This window comes from Chiloscyllium plagiosum, unplaced genomic scaffold (assembly GCF_037043375.1).
Source record: "Chiloscyllium plagiosum isolate Xiang-an unplaced genomic scaffold, Cpla_swu_hap1 HiC_scaffold_1, whole genome shotgun sequence".
NCBI lineage: Eukaryota > Metazoa > Chordata > Chondrichthyes > Orectolobiformes > Hemiscylliidae > Chiloscyllium > Chiloscyllium plagiosum.
Window position 1 is genome coordinate 101,518,651 of NW_028270139.1, and position 19,456 is coordinate 101,538,106.

Sequence of the window (19,456 nt, forward strand, 5' to 3'; positions counted from 1 at the left end):
AGGTGAGGGAGGAGGTGTGGGCACAGATTTTAGATCAGTGATAGATCAGACTAACTTATTCATGGCGAGACACTGCCGACTATGACAGAGCTACAGCGAGGGAAGAAGCTTGGGGCATGTCACAGTGGTTCAGCAATCAGCCCTTCACAGAATATTCGGGGTTGCTGAGGCCCCACTCCAGGGGAGTGAAGCAGGGTCCAGATGGCCTTTCTTAGGATGACAGACTTGATCGTCCCATTCCTCCCACTCCAACAGACGTCGTAGCTTTATATCAACCAGCTCAGCCAAGGTAGTAGATTCAGGAGCCACACTTTCCAGGGCAACAGCGTTTTGTTCAAAATGAATTCACACAGGATTTAGGCATCACTGGTCAGACCAGCATTTATTGCCCATCCCTAACTGGCCAGTTCAGAGTCAACCACAATCCTGTGGCTTTTCTTTTCCCTGAAGGACATTAGTGAGCCAGGTGAATTTTCGCAGACAATTGCCTGAAAATTATCACTGAACTCTTAATTCGATATTTTCACCGAATTCAAAATCCACCACCTGCTGTGGAGAGGGCCCTGGATATCAGCCTAGGTATCTGGATTAATAAGTCTTGTGATAAGACCACGAGGCCATCCCCTGCTCATAGTCCAGCACAGCCTCCAAGAGGAAGGATCCATTTGTGATCTAGCCTAATAACAGTGACACCGAGGATTAGGAAAGAGATTCTCCTTATTGATAATAAAAAGCAGAATCTCAAATTGGGCGCATGGTAAATAAGGTTAAAGAAATAAACATATAATAGCTCAAAGATGGTGTGGCAGAAATGGGCTTTGATTAAATGAGTATTGGTGCTTGTGCTGTAAAGCAGGAGCTGTAACACTGCAATAGTATTCACCTGAACTATGCTGGGGCCAGTGTGCTGGCAAGTCATACAAATAGGGCAGCTAGCACTTTAAGTATGAGGGGAAAGGGAACATGTGAGACTGCATGCAGTAAATCAAAGGGAATTATAGAACATGATAGCAATGTGGGTGTTTGTAAACTGTATTTGGCAGGAAGGAACAGAACATTCAAACTTAAGAATGCACCAGCAGCTGAGGCCAGAGACTGTAAAAAAGAGTTAACAGCTCTTTTTTTTAAATTCATTCACAGGATGTGGGTGCCATCAACTAGGCTAATTATTATCCATCTCTAATTGAACACATTTCTATAGGTCTGGAGTCACTTATAAGCCAGGTCAGGTAAGACCAACAGATTTCCTTCCCTATGAACCTGATGGGTTTCCCTCGACGATGGTTTCATGCTCATTATTACATTTTAATTCCAGATTTTTAAAATTTGAATTTTATTATGGCAGGATTCAAACCTGGGCCTCCAGAACATTTCCTGGATCTACGAGATTAACAGCCTGGTGATAACAGCACTAAATCATCTGTACTTGGCTGCGAATGAAAACAGCATTCATAACAAAGGGATACACTGTTATCACAGTTAGTAATAAATATGTATGGCCTGACAGTCATTACAGAGGTATGGATTTAAGGCAACCAAGGCTGGGTTCTGAAAACTGAACAGCTTTGATGTCTTGAGAAGACAGGAAGCTAGGATAAGGTGATGGGGTAACATTAATGATGATGTTAATGCAGTAGTCAGAGATAACTTAAGTTCAGCAGAGCAAGATGTAGAATCGCTTTGGGGCAGAATTAAGACATGGAAAAGGTAAGAGGTCATCTGTAAGAGTAGTTCACAGCCACGCTCCCCTCTCAACAAACACTAGGTTTACTGTAGACAAAGGTATATAGTAAGGAATAAATGGGGGTGTGTAAGAAAGATATAGTAGTCATGGTAATGATCGACATGTAGCTCAGGTGAATCAGACTGGCAAATAGTAGCCTGGAAAATGAAATCCAAAATGTATTTGGCACAATTACATAAGGCAACATTACTATTTAAAACGAGTGGTGATCTTATTGAAACATATGGGATTCTGAAGGGTCTCAATAGAGTGGATTATAGGAGGATGTTTCCCCTTGCAAAAGAGACTAGAATTATGGGATACAATTTAATTATGAGACTTCCTTTTTAAGACAGACATGAGAATTATTTTTCTCTCAGAGGATTGTTTGTCTGTGAAATTCTGTTCCCCAAAAAACAGTAGAGGCTGGGTCACTGCATTTATTCAAGACTGAGTTAGATAGGTTTTTGATAAATACATCAATCAATGACAATGGGAAAGAGACACGAAAGTGGGAGTTGAGGTTACCACCAGATCAGCCATGATCTTATTGAATAGTGGGGAAACACAAAGTACCAAATGACCGACCAAATAAGCAGCCTTCGTCTTGGCACACTTGAACGAGTAGAGCGTGAATAACATCTCCTTGTACACAACAACTGAATCAGTGCATTGGTAGATTTGGTTTGGAATGGTTATTTTCTGCTGGGCTCAATTTTCACATTGTGGTCAAATTTTATAAATTACAGTGGATCCCACTGCTGAGATCATCTTATGATGGGAGAGGATTCTACCACTGCTAATCATGTTGGCCTTGTGATCATTGGCATTCTTTTTGCCAGTTCCTTTTCCATATCTCCTCAAAGAGTTGTGCTTCTTCTTCCCAAGTCAAGTTTGTTCTGAGCGTAACGGTCTCCCATGCATTGACATCAAAGTTGCATTTCTTGTGGTAAGCCTGCTGGGAGTCTCTGAAGCACTCCCTTGGTTCTCCTCGCATTTGAGTGCCTTCCTTTAGCTGGGCGAAGAGGATTTGATTTAGCACTCAGACCTTAGGCATCCAAAACACATGGCCAGCCCAGCAGAGCTAGTTTTGGATAAACATGGCCGACGCTTATGCTATTAGCTGCTTCAAGCACACTGATGTAATTATACCTGTCCTCCCAGCTGATGTACAGAAACCATCTCAAACAGCGCTTATGATACTTCTCCAGGTACCGGGGAGTTAGGGGTGTTGTGGACATGTCACTGCACTAGTAATCCAGATGCCTGGCCTGATGATCTGCACCACGTTAATTGGGGAAATGGAATTCAGTTAAAATTTGAAACTAGCAGCAGAGAGGTGGAAGAACAGATTGGGCAGCAGATCTTGGAAAGGTGCAGATGTAACAAAGTTGTTGTCGTTGTGGGTGACTTCAATTTCTCTGATATTAATTGGAATCTCCTTAGTACAGATGGTCTCGATGAAGCCAATGTTGTCAGGTGTATCTAGGAAGGACTCAATATGTAGACTGGGGGGAGGCCATATTGGAGTTGGTGCGAGGCAACGAGCCAGGCCAGGTATCAGATCTCTCAGGAGGAGAGAATTTCGGTGGCACAACTGCCTCACCTCTAACTTAGCGACGAAGAGGAATCGGAACTGACAGTATGGAAAAGTATTTCATGGGGAGGGGGGGAAATTATACTGCTATTAGACAGGGAGTCTAAATTGGGAACAACTGTTCTACAAGAAATGCACAACAGAAATGTGGAGGCTGTTTAAGGAGCACTTGTTGCGAGCGTTCGATAACTTTGTCCCACTGAGACAGGCAAGGAATGGTAAGGCAAAGGAGCTTTGCTTGACAAGAGGAGCTTCTCTCAAGAGGAAACTTACTTAAGGTTCAGAAAGCAAGACCGAGCACAGCTTTAGAGGCTTACAAGGTAGCTAGGAAAGAATTGAACAATGGACTGAGGAGAGCTAGGAGGGGGGCACAACAAAATCTTGAGAAGGATGAGGGAAAGCCCAAAGGCGTTCTACACTTATGTGAGGAATAAGAGAATGGTCAGAGGGTAGGGCCGATGAGGATTAGTGGAGGGAACATATACCTGGAGTGTGAAGAGGCCCTAAATGGGTTTGTTGCTACAGTATTCCCAAGAGAGGGACCTTGTTGATAGTGAGAACACTATGGACCAGGTTAATAGGCTTGAATAGATTGATATTAAGAACGCGGATGCGCTGGAAATTCTGGGAAACATCAAGATAGATAAGTCCCCAGGCCGGAACAGATATATCCAAGGTTACTCTGTGAAGTGAGGAATGAGATTAATGCGCCTCTGGTGATGATCTTTGCATCCTCACTTTCCATGGGAGTAGTACAGGCTGATTGGAAGGAGGCGAATGTTGTTCCTCTGTTCAAGAAGGGAATAGGGAAATCTCTGGGAATTACAGACCAGTCAGTCTTACGTCTGTGGTGAGCAAGGTACTGGAAAGGATTCTGATCGATCGGATTTATGACTATTCGGAAAAACATAGTTTGATTAAAGATGGTCAGTATGGCTTTGAGGGGGGCAGGTCATGCCTTACAAGCCTTATTGAGTTCATTGCGGATGTTCTTTGGGGCAGTATGGTGGCTGTGGTTAGGACTGCTGCCTCAAAGCACCAGGGACCTGGATTTGATTCTCCCTGTGGGTGACTGTCTGTGTGGAGTTTGCACATTCTCCCCGTGTCGGCATGGGTTTTCTCAGGGTGCTCCTCCCACAATCCAAAAATGTTCAGACTAGGTGAATTGGACATGCTAAATTGCCCACATTGTTCAGGGATGTGTATTAGTCAAAAGTAAATGCCAAGTAGTAGGTGAATGGGTCTGGTTGGGTTACTCTTCAGAGGTTTGGTGTGGGCTTGTTGGGCCGAATGGCCGATTTCCACACTGTAGGGATTCTAATCTCTGTATGTGTCAAGACATATTGACGAAGGTCGGGATGTGGTGTATACAGATTTCAGTAAGGCATTTGATAAGGTTTCCCACGGTAGGCTCATTCAGAGTTAGGAGGTATGGGATACAGGGAAATTTGGTTGCCTAGAAATGGAATTGGCTGGCCTAAAGAAGACAGCGTGTGGTAGTGGATGCAAAGTATTCCATCTGGAGGTCAGTGACGAGTGGTGTCCCACAGGGATCTGTGCTTGGGCCTCTGCTCTTTGTAGTTTTTATAAATTACTTGGATGAAAACTTGAAAGGGTGGGCTAGTATGTTTGCTGATGATACAAAGGTCAGTAGTGTTGTAGATTGTGTCGTGGACTGTTGCAGGCTACAAGACATTGACAGGATGCAGAGCTGGGCTGAGAAGTGGCAGGTGGAGGTCAACCTGAATAAATGCAAAGTGGTTCACTTGGAAGGTGGAATTTGAATGCTGAATACAGGGTTAAAAGACAGGATTCTTGGCAGTGTGGAGGAAAAGTGAGATCTTGGGGCCCACAAAGATGCCTCGAAGTTGCCTCCCAAGTTGATAGGGTTGTTAAGGCAGTAAATGGTTTTTGGCTTTCATTAATAGGGGAACTGAGTTTAAGAGCTTTGAAGTTTTGCTGTAGCTCTATACAACCCTGGTTAGATCACACTTGGAATATTGTGTTCAGTTCTGGTAACCTCATTATATGAAGGATGCAGATGCTTCAGAGAGGGTGCAGATGAGATTTACCAAGATGATTCCTGGACTGGAAGACATGTCTTATAAAGAGAGATTGAGTGAGCTAAGGCTTTTCACACTGGAGAGAAAAAGGAAGGTGACTTGATAGAGCTGCACAAGGTAATGAGAGGCATAGATAGATAGCCAGAGACTTTTCCCCAGGGCAGAAATGGCTGTCACGAGGGGTCATAATTTTAAGGTGATTGGAGGAAAGTATAGGGAAGCTGTCTGAGGTAGGTTCTTTACGTAGAGCATGGTGGGTGTATGGATGGCACTACCAGCGGTGGTAGTAGAGTCAGAGACATTAGGGACATTTAAGCAACAGCTGGACGAGCACATGGACATGTGTAAGTTCGGTTGATCTTAGATTAACATAAATGCTCAGCACAATATTGTGGGCTGAAGGGACTCTGCTGTTCTGTATTCTAAATGTTAGTCTCAATGACCTCCGTCAAACTAACATTAATTGATGTAACAAAAAGCTGATTCAGTCATGTACCTTAGGGAAGGACATCTACCACACAACAAAGATTGTCTGTGGCAAGGGGAAGGTAAGGTTTGGGACAAGGGAAATTCATTGCTGTTAATGGCGTCCTACTCAGGTGAAGTCTTCTTAGACAACTTGGCCAGAAATGCTGTATTCTCCCTTCCTCCACATCCTCCTCTTTGTGTAATTATGTCAGTCTCAGGAGCTCACCCCGAGGATTCGGGAGTTGGAACACTACCCAGATCCCAGAGCATGGGTTGGATCACCCAACAACTTGCTGCGTGGCTGAAGGTGTGTCTCACGACTGATGCTTTTCCCCATTAGGTAAAAACCACTTAAACCTGCGAGGGAAGCATACTGGGATTTTTAAAAGCTCATTTATTTACAAGCAAAATCTCTGGTCGATGCCTTGTTATTTGCATTGATTATTTTCCACAACTCTAAGACGATATTGTTGAGGTTCAGCTTATGCAACTTTGCATGTATTTAATTCATAATAATTGCAGCTGGATGCGATCGGAATCTCTACCTCGTTCCTTGTTCATATTTGTGACTTTTGCACTGCAGTTTTAACTATTTCAGCAGGCCATAGGCACCGGCTTTATAAATATAATAGTTAAAGACCTATTTGACAATGAGAGCAGCCCTTTCCTATTTGCACTGCAACAAATGATACATGATAAGAGTACAACAAATCATAAACCTTTGTTTTAAAAACACCTCTGCGCTCCTGCCAAGTTACACTGATCTTTGAAAGTTGGGCAAATAGCTTGAGTCTCAAAATGTCACGAAACTTTATTACGGGGAAAGGAACTATTTACAGGAAGGTCAATTTGCCATGTGATCTCCAAGTGAAAGTGTTTATCCCGCCCCATTTTTAAAATTAAGGTTCAATATTTAACCGAGTTTTAGAAAGAAAAATACCAACCAGAGGAGATGCTTCTGCAAATAATCACATATAAATATCAATATTTTAAAATGCATATTTTACTGGGTTTTAGTGAGCCGATTAGGTGGTGCTTACATTTCTTGCTGAACTGATGTATTTTGGAAAGATTTGATGGGGCAGGGAGAAAACAGAAATGCCCGCACACGGCTGTACTTACTAAAGCTAATGGTACCTACTACACTTTGCTGTGGACACAGATTCTTTGATATGAGAATGCTGCATTTGCCAATCCTGACAGCTTCTGAGGCCTACACAAGCTCAATTAAATGTAGAAATCCAGAGGGTGTTGTCAGCGATTCAATGAAATGTGATAGGGGTGTGTTGAAAACCTCATCAGGCAGAAGTAGAAATCACTAATCAAAACATGCCACGTATGTTATTTGTGCAAAGACTTGTAGAGGCCATGGCTTATTGAATAAAACAACTAAGTTTTTACAATGTACTAAGTTAAGAATAAATACGAACAGCTGTACTATTTCAACCCTTCTGAATTTATGGAAATTCAAATATCTCCAACACATTCATTTCCATTTATTTATTGCTATTATCTTAATCCCACGTTACATAATTAACTTTAAGTGAAATAAATTATTATTTTCTGGTTTGCAGTCTGAGATAATTTCACAGTGCCTGTTATCTTGCTCAGCAATATCACAGGTGCTGGATAGCTGGCAATGCCCTGAATTTGCTCAGATGCAAACTGACATCTGAAAGGGGAAACCTACTTCAGGCACTATTCATTTGAAGTTAAAAGGTCACTTCACAGCTGACTGCAAAATCCAGATGATAAAATAACCAAAACTCAATCAATGTCCATTGACACCAGAATCAGCCAATGAGTTGAAGTGGAATGTTACCTGTAAATACCAATAGCTTGTACAAAGGAATTAGAGCTGTCGATAAGGTGCAATTCCCTTTTATCAAAAAAAGTCGTGCTACTTGACTGCCAAGCCAAGCCTCTGCGAGCACCACTTGCCTCCATTAGCATCTTCAGTGTAAACAAAATTAGTGATCATTAGTATTTAACATCAATCAAGATAGAAATAAAAATACAAAGGAAATGAGAAATTTAAAAATGATAATTACAACTGGCATCCACATTGTGTTATCATGATTGTCATTTCAAGGAAATGTACACGATGCTCAAGTGAGAGATGACATAGTGGCTGGAAATGTTTATGACACAGTATTATCATCTCTGGACCATTAACGCCTTCCAGGACTGAGCAGACACACATTGTGCCTTCTGGAGAGTGGCTCCAATTGTGGTTAAATGAAGTGATTTTTGACAGATTTTAATCTATATTGTCCAACTTAGAGTGCAAATTGGAGGGTGTGGGAGGTAAGGTTACCTCATCTACAGGATAGAAAAAGCAGATACCTACAGATATTTTTATCTCTATGACTATTCCCTTGCCTTTGAACATTTCCTTTCGGATGCAGAGGTTACAAATTCCTTTGGCCCAAAAATAATGATACCAGTACTGCTGCCACTCACTAATGTGGAAATGGAGCACTGTAGAGGATGAAATTGTGACATTGCCAGCCAAAACCTGACAACATGCATGTTGGGGAAAACAATATTATTTGCTATTATTTTAAAATTCTATTTGGTTTTTAACTGTTAAATAGATTTAAAGATTAAATCTAATATAAATTCAATTACAACCGTTTGATTTTGTTTTCTTCAAGATCACAAAGTTCACTTGGATATGAAGAATATGGATATCGTCACAAAGGCAACCTGGGGGAGAAAAGTCATTCATACATATAAATGAAAAAGGCGAATTCAATAATGCACTACGGTAATAAAAAGTGATCAAAATTGAGGGAAATGTATTTTATTAGGGGTCTTTGTTCTTACTGTTTAGTTGTGAGTTATAAGATTAAAAATGCAGAAAAATCAATTACAGGAAAAATCTACAAATAGTTTTGAAGTATTTTCAAGATCATTTTCATGCAACAAACGCCATTTATGTAGGAACTGAAATTCTCAACCTACAATTCATATTATTAACCATGTTTGCACAAAAAACTTTGATTGCTTCTTGGAAATTAAGATTTTTAGAATGCAATCATTCCTTTCCCTTTCCCAATAAAAAAACCTGATACCACACTTATTTGGCTACAGATAAATATGGCAAGATTGCAAAAGTCTCAGAAGTCCTCTTCAGCATGTTTACTTCTGGATTTCTTGTGCAGCAAAAGCCTCTGGATGGTTTCAGATATTGTGCGCTCTCCATGCACCTTGTTGTCTCTTGTGCGCACATTGACGGTTCCACTGCTCTTCTCTTTTTCACCAACCACTGCAAATGTAATAACATACTTCAGTACATTGTCTTTTACCTTGAATTAATTGCTACATTCAGATAAAACTATTCCAACAAAACAATTTTCCATATGAATAGAAGTGATAATGCTTTGAAACAACTGACAGGCATGCTAATAAAAGAGGTGGCCAATATTACACACAAGCTGATGTTCAAGAATTATTATCTTGCTCTTCCTCCCATCATGATAATATCACAAGACCTCCTGGCATGACTGAAGTCAATGCTAATTTGCACTGTGATACTGCATGGTAGAATATTTCCCTATGAAAACTTTATTCAGTACTTTAATCACAGCTAAAGAAACAAAACATTCCAGTTCATAATATTAATTGCTTTAGACACTTTAGCTACACTTTCATAGTATTGTTTTGTCCAATTAAAATGCAGAAAATATTCTATACTTTGGCACAAATGTTAAGTGGTTCTCAGTCCAATCTATAGAAGGCTGCTGTCACTGTGCAGAGACAAAGGGTTTGCAGTGTCATGTCACTACAAAGTGATGGAAATAAAGCTGGCAGGAACAAAGATGACATTTCTATATCATCAGGTTGGTGCTGTTTGGGAGTGACACCTGGGCGGTCATCCAGGCGAGAGTGAACTTCAGGCCTGTGGATAATAAAAGGGACAGGAGCAACAGCAGCAGCAATGCAGCTACAACTTCAGGAGTGCAACCAGTCAACTGGTGACTACATTTTAGAGAGAAATAATCCATGGCTTTGACTGTCTTAAGTAGACAAGACAGGAGGCTAGAAGAACATAGTAAGCCAGGCAGCATCAGGAGATGCAGAAGTCAATGTTTCGGGTGTAACCTTTCTTCAGGACTCTCTCAAAGCTGTGTTGCTCCTTTCCTATCATCAGGCCAACAATGCTTTGTAGTGAACTGAATATAATTTGCTTGTTCTCTCTCAGAGAACTTTAAGAGGCATAAAATCTTCTGGCTACAGTAGGTCCAGAGCACGGACTTCTGGCTGCGGGTATGCCCGAAGCGCGGACACTCAAGGGGATGTCATTGCTATAACCAGAGCAAGGACTCCTTGAGGCCTGGGACAACTTGCAAATTTCTTGCAGAACCCTTGGAGCTGTGTTTGAAGACCCATCGTGTAGAAGATAGATGCAACTTCTTTTTATTCCTTTTTGAAATCAAAATGGTGCCAGATTGAGTGACAAAACATTTTTCACTATCTTTCCAGGTATCTGACAATTAATCAATCTAAAGATAAAATTATTTAAGTAGACCCAGTAATGGTCAGAATTAGTATAAAACCTTTTATAAAAGGTCTTCGAATGGAGGCATCACTAGCAAGGTATTTATTAGTTATCAAATAAAAATCAAAAGAACCATGGATGCTGTAAATAAAAAGAACTGCTGGAAAAGCTCAGCAGGTCTGGTAGCATCTGTGGAGAGAAATCAGTTACAGTTTTCGGTCCCGTGACCTTTTTTCAGAATTTATTATTTATCCTCAGTTAGGCCACTTCAGAAGGGGACTTCAGAGTCAGTTGCAGTGATGTAGAACTGGAGGTATCTATTAGCTGGAACTGTAAGGACAACCAGTTTTGTTCCTTAAAAAGTAATTTAGTTGAGTTTTTAAGACAATCCATTTTACTGATACTATTTTCTCCTCCCAACTGGATTGTGGTTAGACATGAATACTATTGTAGTTGAAATCAATGAAAGTAGTAATCATATCTCAAATCTCTTGGTCTATTCAGCATATCAGGAAGTGTCATTAACTAAGAGGGCAGTACTACTGAGTATTAATGAGCCAACACAGCATAAGTAATCAAACAATGAGACAGATATTATCCAAAGTATAAAAGGATGGTACATTTCTTTCAAACAACTTCACTGAACACATTGTGAAAAGATTTATGAAACTTACCCAGGATAAAGTTATATTGAGCAAGTTGTGCATTGCGGATCTTCTTGTTCAGTGTACATCCTTGATCAAGGTCAACATCAGACATTAACCCAGCATCATGAAATTGCTGTTGAACCTGGTCACATCAATTTATAAAAAGAAACAAACTTTATTGAAAATGCTTATTTTTCCCTGTTTAAAAGAAAAAAAACCTTCAATAGCTACGAGTTTATTTGCAAGAAATTAATTTTGATATAATTCGTATCACTAAGGAATACAATCTTCTTTTTCACATGAGAAAACGCATAATGAAAAAATCATTCAGCCATTGAGTTCATCAAGACTGCTCCTACCCTTCATTCTACCACATTCAACCCGACCGTCTGTTAATTATAGAACATAGAACAGTACAACACAGGAACAGGTCCTTCAGCCCACCATGTCTATGTTGACCATGGTGCTGTTTAAACTGATCCCATCTGTTTGCACATGGTCTGGATGCCTCTATTCCCTCCAGCTCATGTGTCTGTCCAAATGCCTAAAAACTTTGCTAACACATCTGCTTCTACTAACTCCCCTGGCACCTCCCATGCACCTCTCAATCCTAAATAAACAAACTTTCATCACACATCTCGTCTAAACTTTTTCCCTCTCACCTTAAACCTATGCCACCTAGTACGAATCTGACTATCCACCCTATCCATGCTTCTCAATGTTACGTACTTCTGTCAGGTCAACCTTCAGCTTCCAACAATCTAGCTAAATTAACCAAGTTTGTCCAACCTCCCCTTTATAACTAATTCACTCCAATCCAGGCAAACTCCTGGTAAACCACTTTTGGACCAAATTATCTTCCCAAACTACACAGCTGAATTTTTAAAAAAATCAAATTGTGTTGTTAAATGGCTCTCATTTCACAATCCTCTTCTTGTTTTCCTTTCAAATGTTAAAAAAAACTTAATAAACTTTACAGAATATAACATCAGTTCAATTTTCTATCAGAAAGATTTCCTGCAGCTGTACTTCAAAGAAAAGCAACATTGAGCGCAACGCGAAAGTCAATGTACTGCCAGTAAATCAGACCAGCAGGCCCTAAATGCAAAGGCAGAGTTATATCAACTTTGAATAAGCACAAAGAGCATTTTAAGTACACATTCATTTTTATCATTTCAGATACACAAACAGGAAAACAGCTTTCAGACTAGCTATTTCCTGGTGCCTCAGTAGCCATGGAACGCTTTGAAGAAATAGCCAGAAGTTGTTTATTTCAGATACATGCTATTTGCTTGGTGCCAAATAGCTCAAGGAGTCTACAACTGTTTAGCTTTCAGATGACAAGATACCCACTTTTTGGCACAGATTTTTCAGTTAATGTCAAATGTGTCACAGAATTTAACATGCAAGAAAATGTGGAATATAGTAAACAAATGGCATGAGGTAATTTAATTCTTCTCGAATGAAGATGAAGAGTAACAAGTCTCAAGGCTTCGGTGAGACCACATTTGGAATATTGTGCAGGTTTTGGAAGGATTTACTCCTCCTAAAGATTTCAACTAAGTTCAGTACATTAATCCCAGAAATCAAAGAGCTACCTTATGAGGAGAGACACAATAGACTGGTCTTACATACCAGATGCCCATAAAAAACCACTCAGCCCATCAAGTCTGTTCCACCATGCAATGAAGTCACGTTGAGCTGATTCTCCTTGACTCCACTTTCCTGCCTTATCCCCTTTAGCTGTAACTCACTCACTGATTAAAAATCAATCTCAGCCTTTAATATATTTCATGACCAGCCTTAGAAGGCCTCTGTAATTAAGAATTCTACAGATTCACTACCCTCAGATTAAAATAAAATGGACAAACCCTTACTCAGATCATGCAGTCTGATCTTAGACATTCACACAATGGCAAACAACCTTGAAACATTTACCTGGTCAAGCCTACTAAGAATCTTCTATGTTTCAATCAGGTCACCTCACATTCATCTAAACTCAAATAAGTACAGCTCCAACCTACTCAACATCTCTTAAGACAATTCCCCCAATACCCAGGTTTGGTCGAGTGAACCTTCGCTAGACTGCCTCCAATGCCAATATCTCTCTCCTTAGATAAGGGGACAAAAACTGTTCAAGCTAAGGCATGACTAGTACCTTACATAGTTTTATTAAGATCTCTTTATTTTGATACTCCATTCCCTTTAAAATAGGCCAAAGTTCCATTTGCTTTCCCTATTACCTGCTGAACTTGTATGCTAGCTTTTTTGTGATTTATCCATGAGGACTCAAATCCCTGTGCTTTTTGCAGTCTTTCTCCATTTAAATATTCAGCTCCTCTATTCTTCCTGCCAAAATGCATAACCTCTCATTTTCCTACATTAAATTCTATCTGCCAAGTTGTTGCTCACTCACTTAACCAGTCTATATCAGAGTCATCCTCACGCCCCACATTCCCACTTATTTTTGTCTGCAAATCTGTCTAATTAAAGTGATTAATATATTGTAAATAATGATTGTGCCAGTACTGATCCCTGTGACACTTCTACTAGTCACATGTTGCCACCATAACGGTCTTCAATTGTTAGCCAATCTTCTATTCATGTTAACATAACACCATTGGTTATTAACCTATAAGATTTTCAGACTGGAGGGACCTGTGACCAGTGGAGTGCTACAAGGATCGGTGCTGGGTTCACTATTTTTCATAATTTGTATAAATGATTTGGATGGGAGCATAAGAGATACAGTTAGTAAGTTTGCAGATGACACCAAAATTGGAGGTGTAGTGAACTGCGAAGATGGTTCCATCAGATTACAACAGGATCTTGATCAGATGAGCCAATGGGCTGAGGAGTGGCAGATGGAGTTTAATTTAGATAAATGCGAAGTGCTACATTTTGGGAAAGCAAATCTTAGTAGGACTTATACACTTAATGGCAAGGTCCTAGGGAGTGTTGCTTAACAAAGACATTAGAGTGCAAGTTCACAGCTCCTTGAAAGTGGAGTCACCAGGTAGATAGGTTAGTGAAGGCAGCGTTTGGCATGCTTTACTTTATTGGTCAGAGTACTGAATAGAGGAGTTGGGAGGTCATGTTGCAGCTATCGGAAGGATGTTGCGAAACTTGAAAGGGTTCAGAAAAGATTTACAAGGATGTTGCCAGGGTTGGAGGATTTGAGCTATTGGGAGAGGTTGAATAGGCTGGGGCTGTTTTCGCTGGAGCATCAGAGGCTGAGGGGTGACCTTGTAGAGGTCTATAAAATCATGAGGGGCATGGATAAGATAAGTAGATAAAGTCTTTTCCTGGGGTGAAGGAGTCCAGAACTAGAGGGCATACGTTTAGGGTGAGAGGGGAAAGATATAAAAGAGACCTAAGGGGCAACGTTTTCACACACAGGTGGTACGTGTATGGAATGAGCTGCCAGAGGAAGTGGTGGAGGCTGGTACAATTGCAACATTTAAAAGGCATCTGGATGGGTATATGAATAGGAAGGGCTGGGAAGGACATGGGCCGGGTGCTGGCAGGTGGGACTAGATTGGGTTGGGATATTTGGTCAGCATGGATGCCTTCTGAAATTCCAAATGATTACATCCACCACTTCCCCTTTATCCTGCTTGTTACCATTTTTTAAAAAAATTCTATTAAACTTGACAGAAATAATTTCCCATCATGAAGCATGCTGAGTTTGTTGGTCATATTATGTAATTCTAAATGCTCTGCTATAATGCTTTACAACACACTATCATTTTATCCATAATGGACATTAAGCTAACCAGACTGTAGTTACCTGCTTTTTGGCTCCTCCCTTGCCAACAAGGTATTATATCGGAAGTAATCCAATGTTACACCTTAGTTGACTCCACTTTCCTGCCTTTACCTCAGAACCCTTATCTAAGAATGCTTACAAGATTACCACCAGTAAATCCACTACCTTTATAGCTACAACCTTTACTATCCTAGGACGCATCCCATCAGGTGGAGGGACTTGTTGGTCTTAAGCACCATTAGCCTCCCTCGCACTTTGGCTCTTGTGAGCTTTTATATTTATTTCCTCTCCTTTTGTCTCTGGTTTAGTAATTTTGGAACGCTCTTGGAGTCTTCAAATTTTGCTAGTTTTTAAAACATTTCCATTGCTCTGTCTTACCACAAAACTTTGATACATTTTTTCTTTCAATCTGATAATATCCTTAATTTCCCTGGTCAACCATGGTTGGCTTATCCCATTCGTAGAATCGTTCTTTCAGTGAAATGTACCTTAGTTGTCAGTCACAAACTATTTTCTTAACATTAGCAAATTTTTACTCATTGGTCTTGGCTACTAAACTCCTTTCTTCGGTCCATGCCAGCTGGCACGGCTTGCATTTCTTTGTGGTTACCCTTATTGATGCGGAGAACATTTGTTTCCAACCCAAGTTCCTTCTTCTCAAACCGAATGCTAAAATTCTGCCATGTTACGGTCACTGTTTCAAAGGGAATCGTTTACTCTGACATCAGTTATTAAACTTTCCTCATTACAAATCAGCAGATCGAAAGCATATCACAGTTGCATTTTGTTCTAGCAAACTGACCTGAATACACACTATGAATTCATCATGGCTACCTTTGCCATATGACCATCCTTTTTTTTATGTAATTCATTCGTAGGAGCTGCTGGCTGGCTCGCGTATATTGCCTGTCCCTTGTTGCCCTTGAGATGATAGCAGTGAGCTGTCTTTAGATGTGCAATCATGTTGCTAGGATTTGAGCTATAGAGAGAGGCTGAATCTGCTGGGGCTTTTCTCCCCAGAACGTCAGAGGCTGAGGGGTAACCTGGTAGAGGTTGATAAAATCATGAGGAGCAAGGATAGGATGAATAGCCATGGTGTTTTTCCAAGGGTAGGGGAGTCCAAAACTAGAGGGCATAGATTTAAGGTGAGAGGGCAAAAATGTAAAAGGGACCTGAGAGGTAACTTTTTCTAACAGAGGGTGGTGCATATAGAAACAAGCAGACAAAGGAAGGGGTGGAGCTGAGTACATTTACAACACTTAAAAGGTATATGGATGGGTACAGGAATAGGAACCGTTTAGTGGGATATATGTCAAATGCTGGCAAATGGATTTGAATAGACTTGTTTCGGTATCTGAGGATTTGCAAATGGTGCTGAACATTGTGCAATCATTGGCAATTATTCCCACTTCTGACCTTGTGATGGAGGAAGGGTCATTAAAGAAGCAGTCACAATCATCGATCCTAATCTACAAGGAGATTAAAATCATCCATGATTAACACACGCCTTTCTTACATGCCATCATTACCTTCTGATCTATCCTGTCACCCACTGTTAGGGTCCCCATAAACTCCTCCGAAGTGTGTCTTCTTCCCTTTTTATATCTTACCTTCACCCATATAGAGTCAACACCTTCTGATCCAAGACAAGATCATTTCTTGCTATTGTATTTATTTTGTCCCACACAATACTATCCTATTACTTTTTCCTTCCTGCCTGCCCTTTCAAAAAATCACATATCACTGAATATTTAATGCTCAACTCTGAAGTTTGAAGAATAAAAGCTGATCACTTGGAAATTGTAGGGGCATCGAATCCTTGATCCTTTTACAAGTGGGAACAGCATCGCCCCATCTATTCAATCCAGCCCACGCAATTTTAATAAACATATCAGATCACATCTTGGCCACCTTCTCAAAGAGAACAGTCCCAACCTCTCCAATCTACCCTTATAAATGAAGTTTCTCCTCCATGAAACAATTTCTGTAAATCTCTTCCACACTTTCTCTAATATGTTCACTTCTTTTCGAAATAGTGTGGTACCCAAAACTTGTAGACAATACTCCAGCTGAGGTCTGATGACAGACCTATATAAGTTTAACATATCTTCCTTGCTTTTGTATTCTTTGCCTGCTATTAAAGTCAAAGACACTGTCTGCTTTATTAACTGCTCTTTTCATCTATCCTGCCACCTTCAATTAACATGTGCACATACACCCGGGTTCCACTGCTCCTGCAAACCCTTCAGAATTGTATCTCTTATATTGCCTATCCACATCTTTGCTAATATGCAACATCTTACATTTTTCTACATTCAGCTTCATCTGTCAGCTCTCTACCCTAGCTTGTACAAAGTTAGATGTTTTAATGATTATACAGGTACTCAAATCCCGAGAGCTTGATGAGATGCATCCCAGGCTGCTATGGGAGGCAAAGGAGAAGATTGCTGGCTGTGACAGATATATTCAATACTTCGTTGGCCACAGGTAAAGCGCGGGATGACTAAAGGCAGCTGAAGTGGTTCCTTTGTTCAAGAAAGGCAGCAGAAATAGGCCAGATAATTACAGACCAGAAGTAGTAGAAATTTGTCAGGGACAGGCATAAACAGAGTAGCTCATAAGAGTCTCTTCACCATGGCAGACATAGAATCACAGAATCCCCAGAGTGTGGAAGCATACCATTCAGCCCATCGAGTCCACAATAACCCTCAGAAGAGCACGCCACCCAGATCCAATTCCTACCATATCCCTGTAATACTGCATATCTCATGGCTCATCCACTAACCTGCACATCACTGGACACAGTGGGAAATTTAGTGTGACCAATCCACTTAACCTGCACATCTTTGGACTGTAGGAAGAAAGAGGAAACCTGCGCAGACACAAGGACAGTGTGCAAACTCCACAGTCAGTTGAAGTTGGAATCAAACCTGGGTCCCTGGCACTGTGAACGAGAGCCATTGTGCTGCCCACATGTCTAAGGTCAGATAGCAGAAACGTAAGAGGAGACCTGAAGAAAATCTTTTCACCCAGAGGTTAGTAAATATATGGAACATGCTACCGGAAAGGAACATTTAAGAAGCATCTGGATGAGTACTTAAAATGCCAAGGCGATGGACCAAGTGCAGGTAAATGGGATTAGTGTAGTTTGTTGAACAGCACAGACATGGTGGGCTGAAGAGCCTGTATTCTCTCTATGACACTACGGTCCAAGTCCTGTCAAATTTCTACACCATCCTCCTTACAGTATATATGCCTTCAAGGCTGAAATCAACCACAAACACCGAAAAAGTGTCCCTAGAACATTGATCATTAATATACATTAAGAAAACCAATGGTCCCGATACCAACTTCATGGGAAACTCCACCACAAACCTTATTCCAGTCTGAAAAGTATCTATTGACCATTACTCTGTTTGCCATCACTCTGCTAACTTTGTATCCATCTTGCTTCTGTGTGTTTTATTCCACGAGCCATGACTTTTCTCACACGTCATTTGTGTGGCACTGTATTGAACCCCCTAGTGGTGAATCAAACATCTTTAGCAGACCCTTCAAATTCTATGCACAACTTGCATTGGGATGAATCTATTAATCAGCCCTGATAATTAATCAAGCATGCCAGGAGTTAGTGGAATCTCTGTTGATCAATATAAACAAGTGATCTCATCTATTACGTGAAAAAAGGACTTGGGGGTGACACTTTAACTTGTCTAGGACAGCAATATACAGCACAAAATTGAAATCTAATAATCTCAAATGCCAAGAAACATTTGTAATTCTTCTATTGTACTTGTACACAAAAAGGTAAAATAGTTCTCCTGCCACCTGGTCATAGAGTTATAAAGATGCATAGCATGGAAACAGACCCTTCCGTCCAACCCGTCCATGCCGACCAGATATCCCAACCCAATCTAGTCCCTCCTGCCAGCACCTGGCCCATATCCCTCCAAACCCTTCCTATTCATAAACCCATTCAAATGCCTCTTAAATGTTGCAATTGTACCAGCCTCCACCACATCCTCTGGTAGCTCATTCCATACACGTACCATCCTCTGCATGAAAACGTTGCCCCTTAGGTCTCTTTTATATCTTTCCCTTCTCACCCTAAACCTATGCACTCTAGTTCTGGACTCCCTGACCCCAGGGAAAAGACTTTGTCTATTTATCCTATCCACGCCCCTCCTAATTTTGTAAACCTCTAGAAGGTCATCTTTCAGCCTCCAACGCTTTCCCAAAATGCAGCACCTCGCATTTATCTGAACTAAACTCCATCTGACACTTCTCAGCCCATTGGCCCCATCTGGTCCAGATCCTGTTGTAATCTGAGGTAACCCTCTTCGCTGTCCACTACACCTCCAATTTTGGTGCAAACTTACTAACTGTACCTCTTATGCTCACATCCAAATCATTTATGTAAATTACAAAAAGTAATGGACCCAGCACCGATCCTTGCGGCACTCCACTGCTCACAGGCCTCCAGTCTGGAAAACTACCCTCCATCACCACCCTCTGTCTTCAACCTCTGAGCCAGTTCTGTATCCAAATGGCTAGTTCTCCCAGTATTCCGTGAGATCTAACCTTGCTAATCAGTCTCCCATAGGGAACCTTGTCAAATACCTTACTGAAGTCCATATAGATCAAATCTACTACTCTGCCCTCATCAACCTTCTTTGTTACATCCT

At 40.8% G+C, this 19,456-nt stretch overlaps 1 protein-coding gene across 1 annotated transcript in view; it reads right to left on the reverse strand.

The window, feature by feature from the left end:
- Window positions 1-8,641: 8,641 nt before the first annotated feature.
- Window positions 8,642-19,456, reverse strand: part of tars1 (threonyl-tRNA synthetase 1) — a 45,739-nt gene continuing 34,924 nt past the window's right edge. The window contains exons 18-19 of the mRNA XM_043688143.2: window positions 11,030-11,144; window positions 8,642-9,122 (exon numbers count right to left, since the gene is read on the reverse strand). Of these exons, the coding sequence (XP_043544078.1) occupies window positions 8,974-9,122; window positions 11,030-11,144 (264 nt within the window). The 3' untranslated portion in view covers window positions 8,642-8,973. The remainder of the gene's footprint in view (window positions 9,123-11,029; window positions 11,145-19,456) is intronic.